Source organism: Leptonotus elevatus, chromosome 16 (genome assembly GCF_054856555.1).
Source record: "Leptonotus elevatus isolate MCC_2025b chromosome 16, RoL_Lele_1.0, whole genome shotgun sequence".
NCBI lineage: Eukaryota > Metazoa > Chordata > Actinopteri > Syngnathiformes > Syngnathidae > Leptonotus > Leptonotus elevatus.
In genome coordinates, this window is record NC_141254.1 from 10,623,576 (window position 1) to 10,644,596 (window position 21,021).

Consider the following 21,021-nt stretch of genomic DNA (forward strand, 5'->3'; position numbering starts at 1 on the left):
CGTTCTCCTGAGTGCAGAAACTTTTCATTTTTAGTTTCTCATAAACTCACATAAATTTTATTTGGAGGAAAAAACCCTGATAGTTTTTGTTAGTTGGGATTAATAAATGTTATTTGATTAAGATCCGTAGGTCCTGTGCTGTTGGAACAGGAAAAGATCTATTTTTGTGACATTAAAATAGAGCCCAGCCCTTGATTGAGTTAAATGACATTCGCTCATTCATTAATATAAGACAGAGCTTATAAATATTTATCTTTCAAATAGGTTTTGTTCAATAATAGGTAATTTTTTACCATGACTAAATTTGTTCTAAATTTGCATAACTGTGCCTTTCATATCTCTTATTCTCTTCCCAGAATCCCATGACCGGCCGAATCCTGGCATGCTGGGAAAAACTCACATATATTCATATTATCTATACTCTTTTGCAAACACTGGGCTCCAAACATTACATTTTTCACATGTGATTCTGAGATAAAAGATATAATATAATATAATTACCTTCATTCGGCAAATATGCATTATTGTCCTTGCTTGCTTCAGACTTACTTTGCGATCGATTTCCTCTGGTAGATTTCTTCATATTCAAACTGTGGATTATCACTTTCAAACTCATCCTGTCAATTGGAGTGTAGGCCGATACCCCACAACCTTTTTAATTTCGTTTTTAAGTTTGATTTTAATTTTCTAACTCGTCTACATTGGTTAAATTCTTAAACATAAACTCCCTCATTTGACAAAGATCCACTGATTTTTTCAAACACGTCAAGATAAAGGGAGGACAAAATAGAGACCTCATAACTCAAAAAACGTCATAAATAACTCAACCCTCTAAATCAGGCTATGAGATAAACAAAAGAGCTACAAAACACTATAAAACTAAACATAAGCAGATACAACTTAAGACACTAATATATGATGACTTTGGGACCATAAAAAATAGAGGTAACCATATTACTCTAATTCTCCTAGAGTCCCGAAAATTATTTAAACTGCCAATCAACCTCACCTCTTTTATAGATTAGTGGGGCTGAGGATAAAATCACACAAAATTCACAAATATCTACCATTTCCTAGATTTAATCAAACTAAAAATCATCTTCAAACTGCTAATCTTTCACATATTAGCGGGGCTCATAAAAAACACAGCACACAAAATATTTCTGGGATTTATAAATCACAGTGCTGTTAAAAAAAAAAATCAAACTTAGCCATCAAACTCTTAGTTAGTCTTTTACTTGTTACTACTCATTTTATTCTATTATTTATTTTATACTATAGCTGCAGCTGGACGAAGTCCAAAAAAGTTCCTCACGGGGAAAATAAAAATATATCATATCATAACATATTAATAAAATTCCCATTGTACCAATTCAGAAACTGATTCTCCCAAAAATATAGGCAAAAATTTAGTAGGCTATAGATTGAAATAAATTTTCTCAATCCCTCATTTCAAATTTACATATGTCGTTTTCAATTTCCTGAAATATCTTGCTATAGATCACAGTTCCCCACTCAACACATTAAAAATGCCTTGCATATCACTATGTAGCATTTTACTGAATGGATCACATCTCATTCCGACCACCAACTTTCTCAGTCCAGACCCCCAGCAAAAGGCAGGACGGCAGCTGTTGTCAATGTTCAGTCCTGGCCAGCATGGCGGCTGCTGTGGCAGCAATGTTCAGAGCAGGCATTTAGATTTCCTCTGGATGCAAAACAGCCATAGGGGAGAAGTCACTAGAATGAGGCGTATACACAGTCACTGGGCATTGAGGAATTTGAACATCATGTTTTTCTTAGGCACAGGACGAGAAGACTGTTGCTCTGCGGCTTTTGACCTTTGATCTCTGCCACATCCATTCAGACGCAGTCTGCAATGTGGATCCGATGACACACAGTCTTTCTGAGAGCTCACCTGATCAAAAAAAATGCACACTCGTTGATACAATGCATTAAAAATGCCAGACTGAGGATATGGGATCATAGCAAGACAGTTCACTCCCTGCTTTCTCAAAAATGTTTCGTAAAAAACACAGCCTCTTTATTCATTTCTTTTTTCTTTTTTTTTTTTCAATACCCCTTCAAATAGCTACTAGCCATACAACGTATCAGCAGCTGGGGCGCATCAGTGAAGGCCATCAAACCCTCATCTGCCTTGGAACTCAAACATCAGTTTCTGAAATGACACACTCAGAAAAAAAAAATATTAAAAATCATTATCAACATGTCAATTCCAAAAACATTCATAACTCCTTATTCAACTATCTTACTTCCAGCCACAGCTATAAAGATGTAGGCATAATTATATCAACTCTCAAACAAAATGCCATTATTTTATCATTACTCTTTATTCATTTGTCCCGAAAAGGGAAAGTTAACAAATTAACCATCGTCATCAATCATTAAAGTGTAAAGATTTATTAGCTCAGTCACTAAAAAAAAATAAAAAATAAAAAATAAAAATAAAACACTAATTTAATATTCTTTTTTCAAAAACTCAACAATATCTTTCAAATACTATTACTTATTTTATATTGTTTATCATTCCTCTCTTACCATTTTGACAAAAAGAGTCCCATTACGAGGACACATTATGCTCACAGCGCACAGCCCAGCCCCCACCTTTTTTTATTCTAACCTAGAAACGGGGGGGGGGGGGGGGGGGGTCTTAACATTATAAATCGCAAAACCTATTTTATCCCATTCCCATTAATAAAACAAACGCCACTATCACAACAGTCTCATCTCACACAAAAACAACACCAAACTTAGTTAAAAATATCGATGAAAAACAAACAAAATCACATTTATCACTCACAATGACAAAAATAGCCCCCACCTTTTTAGAAGCTAGGTCACACACTCAAATGCATACGCACACACTCTTCAGTCATTATAAAATAATAAACGGTGTTATTCCTTCAATTCGTTGTCTACAAATCTTATAGCATTTAAACCGCAGCTTCGTACGGTAATTTCAATAAACGGGTTAACTTCAAACAAACCACCCGTAAACAGCTCCAAAAATACTGGAGTCATTTTAGCATCAAATTCAGCCTTTTTTCATTACCAACAAAGAAAATACAAAAGTCTGACATACCATTTTGTCCAGCGAAAGCTTTTTATACAATCGATCCACAGTTCGTTTTTTCATTGTTCATCGACGCTTTTATTTTTCCCTGAACCGGAAGCGCATTCAGGACAAACCATTCTGTATCCGGGTCGAAATCGCCTCCATTTTGTTTGTAGTTTTTGATGTATACATTCGGTTTTAATACAGTGACGTCTCACTTTTAGTATTAATAGTTCAATATGTTAACACATATGGCCACACACAGACAGACATAAGAATTACGTGACCTCTCGTTTATACACAGCAGTTACCCAATCCCGCTGAGCTAAACTGTTCTCCCTTTATTGCAAAATTTTTGCAAGGCGCTTATTTTTCAAAGAAATTGTCACGTACCATCGAACTCAACCGTGGAACAAAAGGAATTCAAACGGGAATCCTGACCTCAAAACTACATATTGTAGAAGCGCCTACAAAATAAAACAAAAGTTACACGTAATCTCTCGATTGCAAATACAGTGATACAAAATCCAATCATCGCTGTAATCAACCTGGACCCCTTTCTGTTCAATTTCAAACAGGCGCTTTTTCAAATAAAAGACATATTACGTGATAGGACTTTTTCAATATGAGCCATGAACAAATATGATACTCGTCCCCAAATCGGCCAAAACTGCTTAAAAAACAGAAGCGCGTACCATAATCTTCGCGATCCTTAGTAAACAAGAAAGACTTGTTACGTCATCCGGCAAACCCTTTTATTCAATATATATTATGGTCTAAGGATTCTTCATAGCGTTGACGAAAAACAAAACAAATCAAAAAATTAACCGCTATTTCTTCCTGTACAAAAAAAGCTTCATCACTTCGAGTCTGCATCACGTCACCTTCAAATGCACCACTCCACGACGTGTTTAGTTCAATATCGTCGGAATTATCAACTCTCTAACGACATCAAACTATAACTTATTCACACAGATCTCATTTTAAAATTTAGACAATTTGGAAGACGAAAAAAACAGCTGCAGCGGACCAGACAGACACAACCTCTTCTACGTGGATAACAGTCTCCACTTACCATACTTTATTTATTTAGGCCTAGAAGTTCCGCCCGTCCTTGAACGCCGCAGCTTGTTCCACGTCAGAATAACACCATCCGTTTGGTTCAACGGAGGAGACCATTCGTTATAATTCAGCGTCGGCGGTCACCATTTGTTAGAGTAGACAATATTAAGTATTGTACTCTTTGCGTGTTCAATTAACTGAATGGTGAGATTCTGTTGAAGAAGTTCCTTTGCAAAGGTATTAATTACCAGAAGCTTCTGATTCACATAAGACAAGTCACCCAAGCAGTGCTCTGTTCAAATGTGATGCTTTCTCTCCAGCCCACATCGTTATTTATTCACAAAGAGGGTTCATAAAAAGGTCAGCCCACAACACACCTGGTTACAACTAAATGAATACAAGAGAATCCGTTCCCATGGGTATAAATCAGATTAGAAAAAATACAATAATAATAAGCCTGACTCCCTTCCGACATAGCAGAATTCCCGGGACCTCCCTTTAGATTACGAATGAATAGACAGACCCGTTGCTCTTTCTCATGAAAGTAACACAGATAAGAATATAGGTCTATTCATACAGCCATACTGAGTTAACTAAATCTAAAACGGCTAAAATATAATTTAAAACTAAAAAACAATGTTAATAACTCATCAATATTTACTTTGTCTAATAGTTTGTTAGCCAGACAGCTAGTTAGTTAGCTAGCTAGCTAGCTAGTTAATTCATTTCCATATTCTGTTAGTTTGACAAATTTAGCATGAGTTAATTTGTTTTTTCCCCCACTTAGTTTGTTCATTTGTCCGTTCGTCCGTTAGTTTGTTGGTTTGCAAGATAGTTAGCTTGTTTGTGGGCAAATTTTTGTGTTGGTTAGTTTGTTCACTTGATAGTTAATTTGTTTGTTGGTAAGTTCATGTTTTAGCTTGTTAGCTCATTTGTTTGTTTGTCAATAATTCAGAGAGTTAGTTAGCTAGTCATCTAGATCAGGGTTGGGCAAACCCGGTCCTCGGGGGCCGGAGTCCTGCAGGTTTTGGCTGTTTCCCTTCTCCAACACAACTGAGTCATATGATGTCATGTCTGGGAAGATCTGGTTTTGGTTGAGGGTCCCGATTTGTCCTGAGTGGGTTCCAATCCGGGCCCTCAGCCACTTGTGCCTGGCTCCAGGTGTGGCTAGTTACCCAATTAGTGTGGGTGTATTTAGTTCCCGGGTGGTGATCAGTCGGCGTGGGATCATTGCCGCTTGTCACGGTCACCCCCGGAGTTCTGGCTGTCATTTTGATTTTGTATCTTTCAGTTCGTTGTTTAGTTAGCATTAACCAGTACCCTGGTTAGTGTTTTCTGTCAAATAAAGCACGCCAGTTTCGCCCGCACTCCTGCTGTGGTTCTCCTGCCTCCCTGCATTTTGGGTCCTCCACTTTACACGCCGACAGACACCACGCCGCTCCGTGACCACACTGTAACATATGGTCTGCTTGTCAGCAGGCTCGGCATAAGTTTGCCCACCCCTGATCTAGATAGTTAATTAGTTAGAAAACAACAAACACCCTGAATTGTTTTTATGTCAGGGTGTACGGCTGCTACGAGGCTCTGGACGGCGGTAACACGGCGGACGCTCTGGTGGACTTCACGGGCGGTGTCTCAGAGCCCATGGACCTGCTGGAGGCTCAGATGGCGACGGACGAGGCGGCCCGCAACCAGCTGTTTGAACGAGTCCTCAAAGTGCACAACCGAGACGGCCTTATCAGCTGTTCCATTCGGGTAAGCGTGAAAGAACGAACGCTTTTAATTTCTCTGCAGCCTTATTGTGCCTTCCGACTTGTGAAGTTGTGTTATTGTCTAATGCCAAACATGTCAGAGAATTCACATTATTGTGATACTGACTGAACTTGAGGTGAATTGCAAAATAATAGTGCTCTTTGATATGCATGAGTTTTCATGCCACCTTATTATTGAAGACTGCGAAGAAATGTACTTTTTCCCATTATTCTCATTATTGTTATGCACAACGTGACTCGAAGGTGGAGCGTAATCCATGAATTTCCCTATTCAATTTGGCTAATTTCTCCCCAATTGTTTGAAATGCACTTCACCTTTCACAGAACAATGACACAAGGAGAAAGTAACTTCATTGCATAAATAAATAAATAAAAAATGATGGGTCCAAGTAGTCATCCTTGCTCAGCAAACGAGCACCGATTTCTTATTTTGGTCACGTTTGGCCATGCCTTCTTCTGTTTTGAAGGACTATCTTAACGCCTCAAATTGAAACTTACAACGGTTAATTCGCTAATTATTTTGGTGGTTTCCCAGGCAACCACGGTGGAGGACATGGAGGCGCGGTTGGACTGCGGCCTGGTGAAAGGCCACGCCTACGCTGTGACCGACGTCCGGAAAGTGCGGCTGGGTCAAGGACTGCTGGCATTTTTTAAGTCGGAGAAGCTGAACATGATCCGCATGAGGAACCCGTGGGGGGAGAAGGAGTGGAGCGGCCCGTGGAGCGACAGGTAATTGGTGGGAATTTTTTGTGAGCTACTTATTTCTGAGAATTTGTCGTTTCAAATTTTGCCAAATTGTGATGTCACAATCTGGCTAATTTACAAAGTACCTTCCCATTATGCCAAAACAAGAAGGTAAGCAGAGCTGCAGTGACTTTTTTTTTAGATGCACCGATTAGTAACAGTCTTTGCTTCTGGTAAGCAGAATACATTTAATTGTTTGTTGAGGTTGTCAACATCAGTGTTTGGAATGTGTCCATTGCATGTGCCATGTTTTCAGATCTGCTAATAGGCAATTGAATGAAGTGGACTTGAGGTGCTGCCTTAATGAGTGAAAATTGTGGGATTGCTAGTGGTTCCTTTTTTCATGAGACAGCACCAACTCTTTGGCTTAAAAATAGCGTGTAAATCTTGATGGTCTCAGCTGTGCTTCTACAAGTATAAGCTTCTCGCATAATCACAATACCCTAGCTCCACCCTGAAAATTTGTGTCAAAATAATTGTTAATCCTTGTGGTAGTTTGACAAAAGTATTTCCAGGAGCTGTTGTGAAAAAAAAACCCCACTACATCACATTTTTCAAGCTTTTCCTGGCAGAAGGGGAGAAAGTGGTTCAAATTTCCATCTGCACTCTGCAGTAAACAAAACATTGATAAATGAGCCTGCAGTTGAGCCATCCATCCTAATCGCACCGCCCTCGAGGTGGGTCTGACCAGACGCATGTCTCCAGCGGCACAAACAAGCTCCTAATCGTTTTAAACGCGACCTCGTTTGGACCCGCTCCAGCTCCACCGATTCCCCTCATTCCATTTTCACAAATGTCAAAAGCGCCCTTGCTGCCTCCAGTTTGACTCCCCTGTTTGCCAGCAAAAGCCACGCGATCCATACGTAACCCACACTGTACCGGGAAGCGAATGCTGGATAGACCATGAAAAACGGCAAAGCAATCAAGCTAATGGGTCACAACCGCACTAGACTGTACACTCCAGCTCAGATGCTATTCCCCCCGTCACGCCACTCCCAAAACAATTTGGACAAACTTTGTCAAAGCCTTGAAAGTAGTGGTAAACAACCTGTGGGCTGAGGGGCCATTTACGGCCCAACATGCAATTGGAACAAGGGACTGCTAAATTCATTTGTTCTAAAAACTACAACTTACTTTGACGTAGAGTTGTTATCATATCATGTCTATGTAGTTTATATTTAATTTCATTTAAATTTTGATGAATTGTTTAACGCTTTATTTTGACAAATTTTTTTTATTTAATTTGGATGTAATTAATGTTTCATTTAATTTGGATTAAGGTTTGATTTACTGTAATTTTTATTTAATTTATATTTATTTTGATTCACTTTAACTTTGATTTCATCCTGTTTATTTGGCAATTACAATTTCATACATTTTATATTTTATTTTATTTATACAAATTTTAATTTGTGAAGAAGAGAGCATAAAAATTCATTTTAATTTTATTATAAGTTAAATTGGATTAAATTTAATTTTAATGTAGTTATTTGGATTTAATTTAAGTTGATATTTGAGTTCATTTAAATTGGAATTAGTTGTTTAGTATAATTTTGAGTGAATTAATTTTTTATTCAGTTTTGATATGAAGTTAATTTAATGTAATTTTTACTTAAATCACAATTAACAGATTTAAAATATATATTATTTCATAGGGGAAAGGGGGTTGTTGAAAACGTGTATTGGTAGTATATCCCAACTTATTCAAGAATTGAATGCAATCATAATGGCCGTGAATTATTTGTAGATTTTTGCTATTTGCGAGTTCCACGGTATTAATTCAAATTTCAAATCAATGTTATGGTTATATTTGAAATATATTTTTTAAGCACTTATGTCTCTTTTAAAGCAGCCACACCAACAACATTAGCGCCTCAACCGAAAGCGGTTTTCCCTCCGGAGGAACTCCTCATTCCGGCTTTTATTTTCCGCATTTCGCCCCCGCCCGCCGCCCATCTTGAGGGAAACGAGTAATCCCCGAGATGGAAGTTGTTCCCTGGACAGCGCTCTGTCTCAGAATTGTTAGTTACCAACCTCTCGCAAAACAAAACAAGGCGTCTGGTAAAGTGGGATAATGGAGTCTGAATAATTGAAGAGGTCTACAGACAAGAGGCTTATTAACAAAGACGGTCGGCGTTCCTCCTGCTCACTGGCGCTCTCACGGAATAATCTATGTGCGCTTTGATGAAAAACCTGTTACTTAAGGGCTGTGAATCATCACCGTCGAGCTTCCACACAATTGCCCTTGATGCTTAGCGACGACGCTCTTAATAAACTCGCCCTGGCCGTCAGATTGAAAACATTCACATGATGCAATAAAATGCAACTGAACGTCTTTTTTTTTCTTTTTTTTTTCATTGTTGCAGTTCGGAGGAGTGGAACAAGGTGAGCAAAAGCGAGAGGGAGAAGCTCGGTGTCACCGTGCAGGACGACGGCGAGTTCTGGTGAGGAAAACAAACAACCCTACAACTTGTACAGATCCCCCCCAAAAAATAAATACGTGCCACTTGTGCTATTATTTTTCTCAGTCCATTCTGAAAATATTGGAGTATTTCTGCAAGAAGATGAAAGGCAAGCTAAACAAATGTGCGGTGGATATAAAAAGTCTACACACCCCTGCTATTACTGTGACCTATAACCTGTTCAAATGTGGTTGCACAAGTGTGCACACCCTTTTGTAACCCGGGATGTAACTGTGATCACATTAGCCAATCACATTTGGGGCTGTTTTTCTGAGTGGAGAGAATTGTGTTCCAAATATCAGTCAGTGTTAAAACAAACTCTTCAGGCTTCTGATAGAAATAAGCAAAAAAATAAATTAAAAAAATAAAAAAAAAGTCAGGAAAAGGCTTTTTTTGTTGACTTTTCGTCCCTAAAAGTTTTTTGTTGTTTTTTTTCAATTCAGTTGAACCAAGTTTGGTCACATAAATGGTGGACAAATGTTGATGTTTTTATTTTGGTCCTGGCATTTGAACAGGGGTGTGTAGACTTTTTATAGCCACTGTATTTGCATGGTGTCTGGGAATTTCTGTGATATGCTGTGAATTGCAATTTTAAATTATTATTAGATGTCCTGATCACATTTTAAGTTTCTGCCGATATGAAAGGCTGCATCCAAATTGTCTTAATCCGTTTTTTTGTTTTTTTTTAATAAAGATATCCCAACATTAGAACATTTTATATTGCTGTAAGTTTGCAGTGGATTTAAATCAAGTAAATAAATAATATATTTCATTCTTAACGTGAGAATTTAAATACATTCAAAAATCAGAACTTTTTCAGCCGATACCGATCATCTGAAAATCACGTGATTGGCCCCAATTTCAGGACAACTGTAATTATTATTTTGAATTATATTGGATTTGAGTTTCTTGTTTAGCAATAAGAGCTGAAGTTTTCCATACAACACTCAGTTCTCTCGCCATGTTTCGTTGGAAGCAATTGTCACTGTCCGCCAATTATTAAATTAAAATTCCGATTTTCTGGATGACGTGTTTGCTGTGTGAAACTCACAACATTATGCAAGTGGATAAGTAGCAGGTTCTTTGTTATGAATCTGACGTTGCAATTTTCCAGGATCCCTTGAACTTTCCTTTGCTTGCTGGGTTCTATGATCTTGTTTTTGCCCTCTGGGCTCTCTGCAGGATGACGTTCGACGACTTCTGCCAGTACTTCACCGACCTGATCCTGTGCCGCCTCATCAACACGTCGTACCTGAGCATCCACAAGACGTGGGAGGAGGAAGTAATGCGGGGCTCCTGGCTCCACCGCCAGGACCCCCTGCGCAACCGCTCGGGCGGCTGCATCAATCACAAGACCACCTTCCTACAGAACCCTCAGGTGCCGTGCATTACATCTTATTTCCTGCCATTTGCTTTTCATCTCATTACCATGTCATGTTATTTGGATTTCATTTTAGCCAGCATTCTGATTTATTTTTATTTTTTTTTCAAAATGGTTCAGCCCTAGTTAAGAATCACTGCACTCAAATGAAGCATTTTGTATGTTACCTCCGTTCTTCCTCTAGTACGTGTTTGATGTGAAGAAGGTGGAGGACGAGGTGCTGATCTGCTTGCAGCAGAAGGAGAAGAGAGCCACGCCCAAAGAAGGGAAAGGGGAGAACCTCGCCATAGGCTTCGATATCCACCAGGTAAAAACAGATCACGAGCAGACGAAAGAAAGCGATCCCATGTAAAGCTTCTGCAGGATTTAACAAAAAAAAAACATATATGCACTCAAAGATAAATATTGAACATCCTTGTGCTTTGGTCACTCAGGTGGAGCTGAACCGCAAGTACCGCATGCACTCGGCCCAGCAGAAGGTGGCGGGCTCCATCTACATCAACTCGCGCTGCGTCTTTCTCAGAAAGGAGCTGAAGGAGGGCCGCTACGTCATCATCCCCTCCACCTTCGACCCGGGCCAGCAGGGAGAGTTTCTGCTCCGCGTCTTCACTGACGTGCCTTCGGACTGCAAGTAAAGCCCACGCGCTGAACTTTCTTTGGCAAATTAAATCATTTGGAATAAAAAAAAAAAGAAGCTATCTTAACATCCATCCATCCATTATCTGAACTGCTTATCTTCTAATGACATTTTTGTTTTAATGTTAACCAATCGTAGAATTGTTTTTTTTTGTTAAATTCAAACTAATAGATTTGATTTGTATTTCTAATAATTAAATTATAAGTAAATCCCAAAAAATAGTTATATTAAACCAAAACTATAAATAACATTGAAAAATGAAAAAAAATTAAATTACATTTGTCAAATAAATACATTTATTATGTTTTATTTAATTTTTTTAACTATTAGTATTGTATTTATATTACTGTTATTTCTATATTTATTATCTATTTTAATATTATTTATTAATTACCGGCTTTCATAAAATATTTAAGTGAAATTACTCAATTTTAATTCAAATGAAAGTTGATTAATAAAAATGGATTGTTTAAAAACAGCGAAATTAGTCATGAAATTTAGTTAAATCAAATGTATTACATTAATCAATTTGTTAAAAAAAAAAATCCAATTTTAGTCCATTTTTATTTAATAAATGTAATGACTAAACCATAAATTAATGGTCCCACTTTGAGTTTAGTTTAACACATTGCACCACATTGGACCTCCAGAGTGGAACACCCTAAAACTTTATTTTTACTCAGGGGGCACCTTCAAATTAGGAGTGTTTTGCTATTCTTTTTTCATTATGGCATATAGCAAAATAGTGACAATAACCGCAGATCCGAAAATGGATCTTGACATTATTTCCTATGGGTGTCAATGATTTTTGAAATCCAAACAACTTCAACATTCCAATGACTACCATTGTGGCCAACCTTAGTTTAGAGTGACCTCTGCTGGCCGGCTGTACAATGACACACATATTCCCGGTTGATGGCTTCAGAGAGCTGACCCTGGACGAGCCTCCTCAGACATGCTGGACGGGCATGTGTGGCTACCCTCAGCTGGTCACCCAGGTCCACGTTCTCAATGCCCAGGGTCTGCAGGGACAAGATTCCAATGGAGGTAAACACACTTTGGTCCATAGTTCATTAAGTGCGGTAAAAAGTTAAATAGACCTGAACTAAGTCATTGAGTATGCAAACTCCATTTTGACAAAAATATGTGTATAGACTATAAAATCTCTGTCTTGTTTCTAAAGTGGTGGACCCGTACGTTATCATCACATGTGAAGGCGAGAGGGTCCGTTCGCCAGTTCAGAAGGACACCCGGTGCCCCAACTTTGACATCAAGGGTCTGTTCTACCGCAAGAAGCCCAAAGAGGGAGTCCACATCGAGGTGAGGCCCGACCCCTTGGGCACTTTGTCTTTGGTTGAGTCCGACTATTAGCTAGCTAGCAGGATAGGCTAACGTAGAAGCCTATTCTTACTTACTAAATCCTACAACTTAAATCAACATTATAATTATTATTATATATATGATGCTGGCAAAAATGATGTATAGTAACTAGCCATTCAGTGGCTAGCATGATATGCCATTGCTAACGTAGCAGTCTACATTTTCACTTGGCGCTCCTTCTTGTCCAATGGCACTATGGATTCTCACAGTAGACATTGGTCACAGAAGATCCAAATCACAAGCATATGGCTGCTAGCTAGATACCTAGCTAGCAAGAGAAGCAAATGATTAGCCTCTTTAGATTCTAGTTTTTGCTTACTTACTTTTCTTTCCTATCCACGCAGAAGTACTTGGATGTTGGTTGAGGTTAGGAAAGGCGCCACGATGAGATTTTTTTCAAAATCCTTTGTTTGGTCGATACTGGCAATGGCTGAGAATCCTGTCAACCTGACAGGAAAGGGAAGGAAAAAAAAAACACAAAAGAGTGATAATTACCATATGGCGGCTAGCTAGCATATTGACATTCTAGATCTTGACTTACTACTCTTGGTCAGTGTTTCTTTTTCAACCTGAAATTCCTCCTAAGCTTTCTCTCCTTCTTTTCTTTGCTTTCTTTTCACTTCCTGTCTCTCTCTCTCTTTTTTCACTCGGCGTCAGATCTACAACAAGAACATGATCGTGGACACCTTCCTGGGTCAGGTGGTGATGTTCAGCGACCCCAACGAGCGTCAGGAGCAGCACACGCTGCACCTCCGCGACAAGGGCAGTCGCCAGGACAGCGACCTGCCCGGCACGCTCACTGTGCGCCTCATCACCTCCACCATGCTCACCAACATCTGACTCACCCTTTTTTCTTTTTCATTCGCTTTACGGCCGTTTCTCTCGCCAGTTTTTTGCTACCCCTTTTTCTTTTTTTCTATGGAGCCCCTAAAGTGACATGGGTGGGAAAAAAGGTTAAATATGTTTCTCATTAGGACGAGAAACTTTCTCATCCTATTGAGAAAGTTTCCCGTTAGAACGGGGGGAAATAAATTCCTAATGCGAAGCATATTTATTATTTTGTACCCCCTATATCACTTTAGGGTCTCCGCAGTTTTCCCCTACCTGTTTCTGCCCCAAAAAATTCCTCCTTCCATTTTTTCTTACCCGTTTTTCCCACCAATTTTTCCAACCTTTAAACTGACATTTTAATGGCCTTTATTTACTTTAATATCTTTCTTCAGTGTTGCCGCTTGTGTTGCGTCGTAAGTTTTGCAGCTGAAAAAAAGGCCAAAATGGAACGCTTTATCTCTCTTTTTAGTTTTTTTTCTTTCAATTATTGTGTGAAATCAAACCCACATGAGATGCACATGTGCTACATATGCAGACATTTGTGCACTCGCATGCATGTGCCAACGTTTTCCAAGGGCTATGCATTGCCTTAAGGCTGCGTCTGTCTTGTCTTTCACGTGGATTTGGGTTGGTTTTTGGCTGTCAGTCGTCCCTTGTCTGTCTTGGTGTTGACGTGGCCGCCATGTCTGTTGAGGTCAGGGTTTCCCAAACCTTGGCGCAGACGCCGCAATCTGCCAATTTGAGCGTGTAGCTACGCCGATTTTACAATGTCGGTCAGACTTTCGGGAACTTTTTAAGCCCTCCTGAAGGCCCTTGCGCACCACATTTTGGGAACCCTTGGATAAGAACTTTTGACTCTGCAACTGGTTTTGAGTTCCCCTCAGTTTGGGAAACCCTGGTTTCTATCAAGGCAGCATCCCTCTTCAACCTGTATCTGCTGACACTATATTTTGTGTCCAGTCTTTGGCGAGCATGCGCCATGGTCCCCCGGCCCCCCTTTGGACGCAAGCCAACAGCCGCAATTGTGAAACCTCGCTTTTCCCTGTCTTCCTTCACTCTCAAGCCGAGACACTTCTCTGCCCAATGCTATGGACGACCTTTGAACCACATGGCCTGGAAAAGACATTTTTTTTCACCCGTGCTGCACATCTCTGCGGTCGTAGCTTAGCAGCCGGCGCCTGTGCTCGGAGTTGTCGTCTCCGCCCCTCCCCCTTCTAAACAAGTGCTTTACGGGACTAAAGAGCAGCCAGTCAGACCCTCGCTCCTTTGTAACCCTTTCCAACTGGCACCCGGGCCCGAGCCTCGCGACGAACCGCCACCCCCTGTGCCACATCATCTTCTTAACGGCAACACCACTGCCTGACACTGTGTGCGTGCAACTTAATCTTGTGTCTTTGGGCGAATGTATATCTGTTGATGTGAGCAAAGGTGTGAAACAGGCAGAGTTCCCATTATTGGGAGTGCACACCTTATACTTTTGTTGTTTTTCACTGGCGGGAACCATGAAGAATCAACACAGAAGGAGAAAACTTGCCAAACAAACTGTGCCATGATGGTTTCAGTCCTGGTTTGCCTCAAAAAAAAAATGCAAGTTTGTGGTCCTTTTCATGGATTTTGCATCAATACTTTGAATCCTGATGATTTATCCTAGGGATGGGCATGCAATTTAGCAATCGATTGATTGATTAGAAATGATTTCAAAGGGGACGAGAGGATCTTTAGGCCCTTTCACATTTCCTGTATTTCTGACGTGATGGTTTTACCAAGACTAATCTGGCATCATTTCATAACTGGCCCTTTAAAACTGGATGGAATCTTTTTCCGGAAGATCTGAAATTTCCGTGGCTTGAGAGGTCGTATTCGAGCTGTAACAAAGGTGGGACAGACACCATGTCTGTAGACCCTTACACTGCTATCTATCTAAGCTGTCTTTTTTCCTTGTCGTTGTTCAGACGCGGAATGGAAGTCGACCCAGCAATTTTCCGGCTTCTGAGGTAGTATTAGATGTTGTTGAAAAGGCAGGACTGCCATGTTGCTGTTCTATACAAACAGACTCGACCGGGCAATTTTTCCGGCTTCTAAGGTAGTATCAAGGCTGTAACAGAGATGGGATGACGTCTGTAGCCGCTTTTACTGCTTTTTATTTTTTATTTTTTATTTTTTTACCCAATTATGTCTTTGTGGTTCTGGCACAATGTCTATAAATGCTGGTAACATTTTGCCAATTCAACCTGGCACGTTTCTATTTTCAGAGATAGTATTCGTGCTGTAACAGAAAAGACAAGATACAAGGAAGAGATGGATAAATGTCTGTTCTTCTGTTTACGTCAATTTACTATTGTTGCGGTGTTTTGATGGAATGAAAGTCGACCAACCAATTTTTCGGTTGTATCATAGCTGCAACAAAGGCGGGACGACGTGTGTAGGCCCCGACACACTGCTTGTAAACATCGGCAATTTACAGACTACTTTCGTGCCTTTAACAAAATTACGTTCAACAGCAACATGGATTAGAAGTTGACCAGATGATTTTCTGGCTTCAGCGGTGATACCAAATCTGGACTACAGGCTTTTTATAAAAGGCGACAGCGGATACATGTCCGGGCTTCACTTTGCTGCAATCTTCCGGCTTTTTACACGGAATACAAGTGGCAATTTTATGGCTTTGGGGGGTAGGCAGGACATATCCTGACTCTAAAAACATATAACTTTCCGTCAAATGTAAATCACCACAAGAAATGTGCGTTTTTCGAGGTAGTATCCAAGTTGTCTCCAAGTTGAAGGCGGGTAAATGTCTTACGTGTTGACGGTAAGCTCAGAAGCTGCAGTTTTGCGAGATTTGTTTGGAAGTGGCTCCTTTGGAATGTTGGAACTCCTGTTTCGATGTCTGCGTCAAGATAATCAACAATCAATGCTTCTTAACAACCAATCAATCAATCGATCTCTTTGCCCATCCCTAACTCTCTACAAACAGAAAAATGAAAGTGTTTTTTTTTATGTTGAATGTAAGACAAACATTTCCATTTCACTCCTTACCAATTTGATTTTTTTTGTACCCACCCGCCATTACTTGAACTGTTAAGACACTTGCGCGGCATTTATTGTACGTGAGCGCACGCGTACACACTTTTGCTGTACAGCAACTTTACAAATGCATGACTCGTTTTTCCACCATATCCACAGCCTTGTACTGTACCGTCAAAACTGTATGATGATGCTTTTTTCTTTTTTTCCATGCGGTAATGGTAGTTGTCGAGCATCCAGCATGGCCGCCGCCACCGTCACGTGATCATATCAGCGGGCTGGATTGATGCCATGTGCATAGCGATGCTTTCGTGATGCCGTTTAGGTGCTAAATCATCCCCCCCCCCCCCTTTGTCGTCGTTATGTTTAAAAAATGGACGGAAAATGAGGGTTCCGGCAACCAATGTTCTGAGGCTGAAGTGTCCTTGAGGAAGGTGCGTGGATTTTGGGTGCCAAAAAATTGATATATGACAGTTGGCTTTGCTTTAGCCAAATAATTGCCCTACTACCAATAATATAAAAAAAAAAATGGAGGTAGATTTATTTAGTGGTTTACATTACAGCTGGGTAAAGACTCCAAACAGTTATTACAGACTGGGATGTTCTGCAAATGTGGCAGACTCAACTGCAGATGGCATGAGGCATTTATTAGTGGCAAGGCTTTTATTATTTTAATAATGTTAAAGAATGTTGCCGGTTTATTATAACCCGCTAAACTGGAATTTAAAAAGAACAACATTGTGGAGCGACCGCCTATCAAACTGCTGGAATGCTTGCTTGTCTTTAACGTGCCATCTTAAAATGTTATTTAGTTTATGGAATTCATGTATATTTTTATATTTATTTGTATTTTTTTGTGTGTGTATCCTTTTCTTGATTTGTATGGATGCGATATGCCAATTTTACAGCTAATACAAAGCGTTGTTGCACAGGAAGAAGTATAAATGCCATGTTGGCAAGATGAAAAGTTGTGATCTTATGATTATTAAGTTGTAATCTAATAGTTGTAAAATATTACACGAATAAAGTCACAATTTTACGAGAAATTTATTAGAATATTATGGGAACGTTATCACAGTAGAAAACCAAGTCATAGTAATGAATCTTGGAATTAAAGTTGCACTTTTAATATTACGTTGCCATATTGTTTTAGTTTAGAGTAATATATTTTGCTATAGTCATTTCATTATTATTCTGTGATCACATAATATTTTTGACTTGTTCTCTTAACTTTACAACTTTTCTTCTTGTACTCCTTCGTAGACGTGTACGATATTTGGACAGATGGAGAAAAGTACTCATCCCGATCTGAAAAACTAAAAATGTGAATTCTATTGTTTTTAGTTTTGACAAGATGTTTACGACAATTTGTTCATTTCCACTCGTCGGCCGCATTGTGAGTGGTCAGGATTTCACTGTAATGTATAAAAAATTGTCGGGACTTTAACGTACGTATAAATCTTGCCGCCGTGACTTTTTATACGAGAATGCCACTGCATGTAGCAAAATCAGCTTTGAATCCATTGCAAAATATCTATATTTATATTTTGGGGCTCTTGAAAAAAAGCTACATGGCAGTGCGCTTATTGCTACTTTAATGAACACAGCAGGCTCGTGTCGCAGTCTCGCATGCATCCGGACGATATCCTGTTTTTGTAATTTGTTTTTCTATTCAATAACTGGTCGTGTGTGTGTCATCGTAGTAGCGATTATCCATGTTTTGATGGATGCTACACAGGCTAGCGCTGATGCTGTTTCTCAATACCTCTGCTGGTCATTCAGAGGAAATGCGGACATTGCTAGCTCGAGTGATCTTTGTGGCTTCTTCCCCACTCGGTTGTTACATCTTGTAAACAATAGCCACGATGCATCCTGATGCATAACAACCACACAAAACTGACTTGAAATATTTGAAAAGAAAAATGTTGTGATTTTAGAGGAAATATAATACAATAAAGGCATAATCCATCCATCCATCAATATTACGGGACAACATAACGTGTGTTGTTACAAGGAAAGCAAGTCATAATTTCAATTGTTCATAGATTTTTTTTTACTTTCCTCTACGTTTATTTGAAAAATTTCAAGAGAAATGTCACTAATTAAGTTTTAATATAATGAAAAAACTGTAGCATTATTATGAGATAAAAGGCAGTCTTACTTTTTATACTTAATATTGTAATTAGAACTTTTAGTATTACGACTGTTATAAACAAAAAAATTCTCCGGTTAAGATAACAAATAATTTTCTCTTGAAACCACGACTTTCGTGAAATTACATTTCTCGTAAAATTACAACATTACTGCTGCAAAATTACATTACTGTCTTGAAATTGTAATATTTTACTCGTAAACTGACATGCGAAAAATATTTACGACAATCCTTGAAAAAGTACATATTTTTCTTGTAAAATTCTGATGTATTTTTCTTGAAATATTTTTGCTCTTACACGATTAAGACTTTATTGAAATAACAATTTTTGTCCTATTGAAATTATTAGAATTACCCCCCCCCCCTCCACACACACACACACAATTCATTCTCTTGAAAATACTACTTTACATTCTTAAAATTACCACCACTCTCAAAAAAATTCGACTTTATTCTCTTGAAATTATTTTGTACAATTGCGACTTAATTATTTTGAAATGTTGACTTGATTACGCTGATCTCATAAGAGGACACGCATTGCTCGCTCGCTTGCGTGCCGGAAAAGGGATTTTTGCGGCTTTCGTCCCTCCCTGTTGTTCATCCTGCTGCACTAAAACCACACACACAAAAATGGGCGGTGACGTCATCGTGTTGGCTTTATCATAACGGGAATGAGGCTTGTGATTGTTCTTGTACTTTTCTTCTCTGAGACTGGAAAACTTTACTGCATGGTGACACTTCTAAAAGACCTTTTATCAGTATTTTATAGCCTTGATGATTTTATATATCTCTATTCAGCACATATATAAATATATATATATATATATATACAGTATATCTCTATATCCATAGCCACTTTACCTTGCGTTAAAGCCGGTATGATTAGCTATCTAGCTATCGGAGAGCTGTACTTGTCCGATGTGTATTGTATGCTTCTTTGTGTCGTCTCTGTTTATTTACTCAATTATTTATTGTTTTGGCCTTTAAATCGATGCCCGTGCTTTGACTTCTCGGTTACACTGTGCTCATTTTATAGCTACGATCTGAGAAGGAAAAAAATCATGTTTTTTTTTTGTTTTGGTTTTTTGCATTTGTATTTAATGTCAACTTGTGGCATGACTTTGAAATAAAAATGAAAATTGTATTCCTATGGCTTTTTTTTTTTTTTTTTTTTTTTCTTTTTTTTTAGAGCTCAGTATTGTTCATTCGGAAATGTCATCATCATTGCTCTTTTTTTTTTTTTTTTTTTTTTTTTTTTTAAATATATATATATATATATATATACACATATATACATACATATATACATATATACATACATACATACATACATACATACATTTTTTTTTTTTGTGTGTGTGGGTGAGTATGTGTGTGTGCGTGCGTGCGTGCGTGCGTGCGTGTGTTTGTTAGCTCACCAGAAAACCTATTAGGAAAAAAAAAAATCTCATACCGTTCACCTAAATCGAACACCAGGAGACCCGAGGGGACCGAAGAAAACCAAGGAAGGTGAAATCCAGCACCGACCAGACACCCCCCACCAGAACTCCTCCCCAGCCCAAGAAACATCCAGACCCCAACAAATCCAAAAAACATAAAATCAGGGAGGCCTCAAGAGACCAACGGAGAGACCGAGAAAAGGAAGGAAGGACAGACGAAGCCGCGTGAGATCCGAGACACCAGCCTCCACCGATTCAATAACCTGAGGAGGAAACAGATTGTGTCTGAGTTTCGGTAGATGCTGGTGTGGTGGATCTGGCATGCATGAAAATCTCCACCAAAGAGGGGAGCCGTCGACCCCCGCCGGAACAGAGCAAGCGCAACACCTCAGGGCCCCCCAGGCCGCGGCAGCGCCAAAGGACGACCCCCGGGCCCCACCAGGGCCACCGGCCGGAGAGCAAACCCAGGAGCAGGAGCGCCCCCCGCCCCAACCCGGCCCGCGCCCCCGGCCCAACGCAGCAGGACGGGGCACTGCAGGCCCACCAGGCACCCCACCGGCCCCCAACCCCCGCCCCCCCACAACCCCCCGCCCCCCATCCACCCCCGCCACCCACCCCAACCCAGCCCCAGCCGCCCCCATGCCCCCAATCCCCCAGACACCCCCCACCCCCAGCACCCCCCACCCCGCAACCCCCACCACCGCCCCCCCCCCCAACAAAGCCGCCCCCCCCCGACCAACCGGCAGCCCCCCAACCCCCGACCCCCAGCCCCCGGGGACCACCCGCACCCAGGCACCGGCGCCGAAGAGGGGCCGGGCAGCGGAGCGGAGAGGGCAGCCGCGCCCACCCCACCCCCCGCCGTGTGGAAGGACGGAACACCGGGGGCAGAAGGGGGAGATGGGGGCACCGGAGGGCGGCCGACACCCCCGAACCCCAGGCCCAGCGGGGGAAGGCCCCGGTCGTCACCCCAGCGTTCTTTGTGAAAATTAACCCCTGTTACTGAGTCCGCCAGCTCGCGGACTGGCGAACTCTACCCCTAAACCGTGAATGTGACCCCACCC

At 40.3% G+C, this 21,021-nt stretch overlaps 1 protein-coding gene across 1 annotated transcript in view; it reads left to right on the top strand.

The window, feature by feature from the left end:
• The window catches only part of capn5b (calpain 5b), a 36,893-nt gene extending 17,228 nt beyond the window's left edge, over nucleotides 1–19,665 (top strand). The window contains exons 5-13 of the mRNA XM_086099072.1: nucleotides 5,701–5,893; nucleotides 6,446–6,639; nucleotides 9,021–9,098; nucleotides 10,299–10,494; nucleotides 10,682–10,804; nucleotides 10,932–11,128; nucleotides 12,060–12,181; nucleotides 12,318–12,454; nucleotides 13,172–19,665. Coding sequence (XP_085955198.1) covers nucleotides 5,701–5,893; nucleotides 6,446–6,639; nucleotides 9,021–9,098; nucleotides 10,299–10,494; nucleotides 10,682–10,804; nucleotides 10,932–11,128; nucleotides 12,060–12,181; nucleotides 12,318–12,454; nucleotides 13,172–13,354 — 1,423 coding nt within the window. The 3' untranslated portion in view covers nucleotides 13,355–19,665. The remainder of the gene's footprint in view (nucleotides 1–5,700; nucleotides 5,894–6,445; nucleotides 6,640–9,020; nucleotides 9,099–10,298; nucleotides 10,495–10,681; nucleotides 10,805–10,931; nucleotides 11,129–12,059; nucleotides 12,182–12,317; nucleotides 12,455–13,171) is intronic.
• The last annotated feature ends 1,356 nt before the right edge of the window (nucleotides 19,666–21,021 follow it).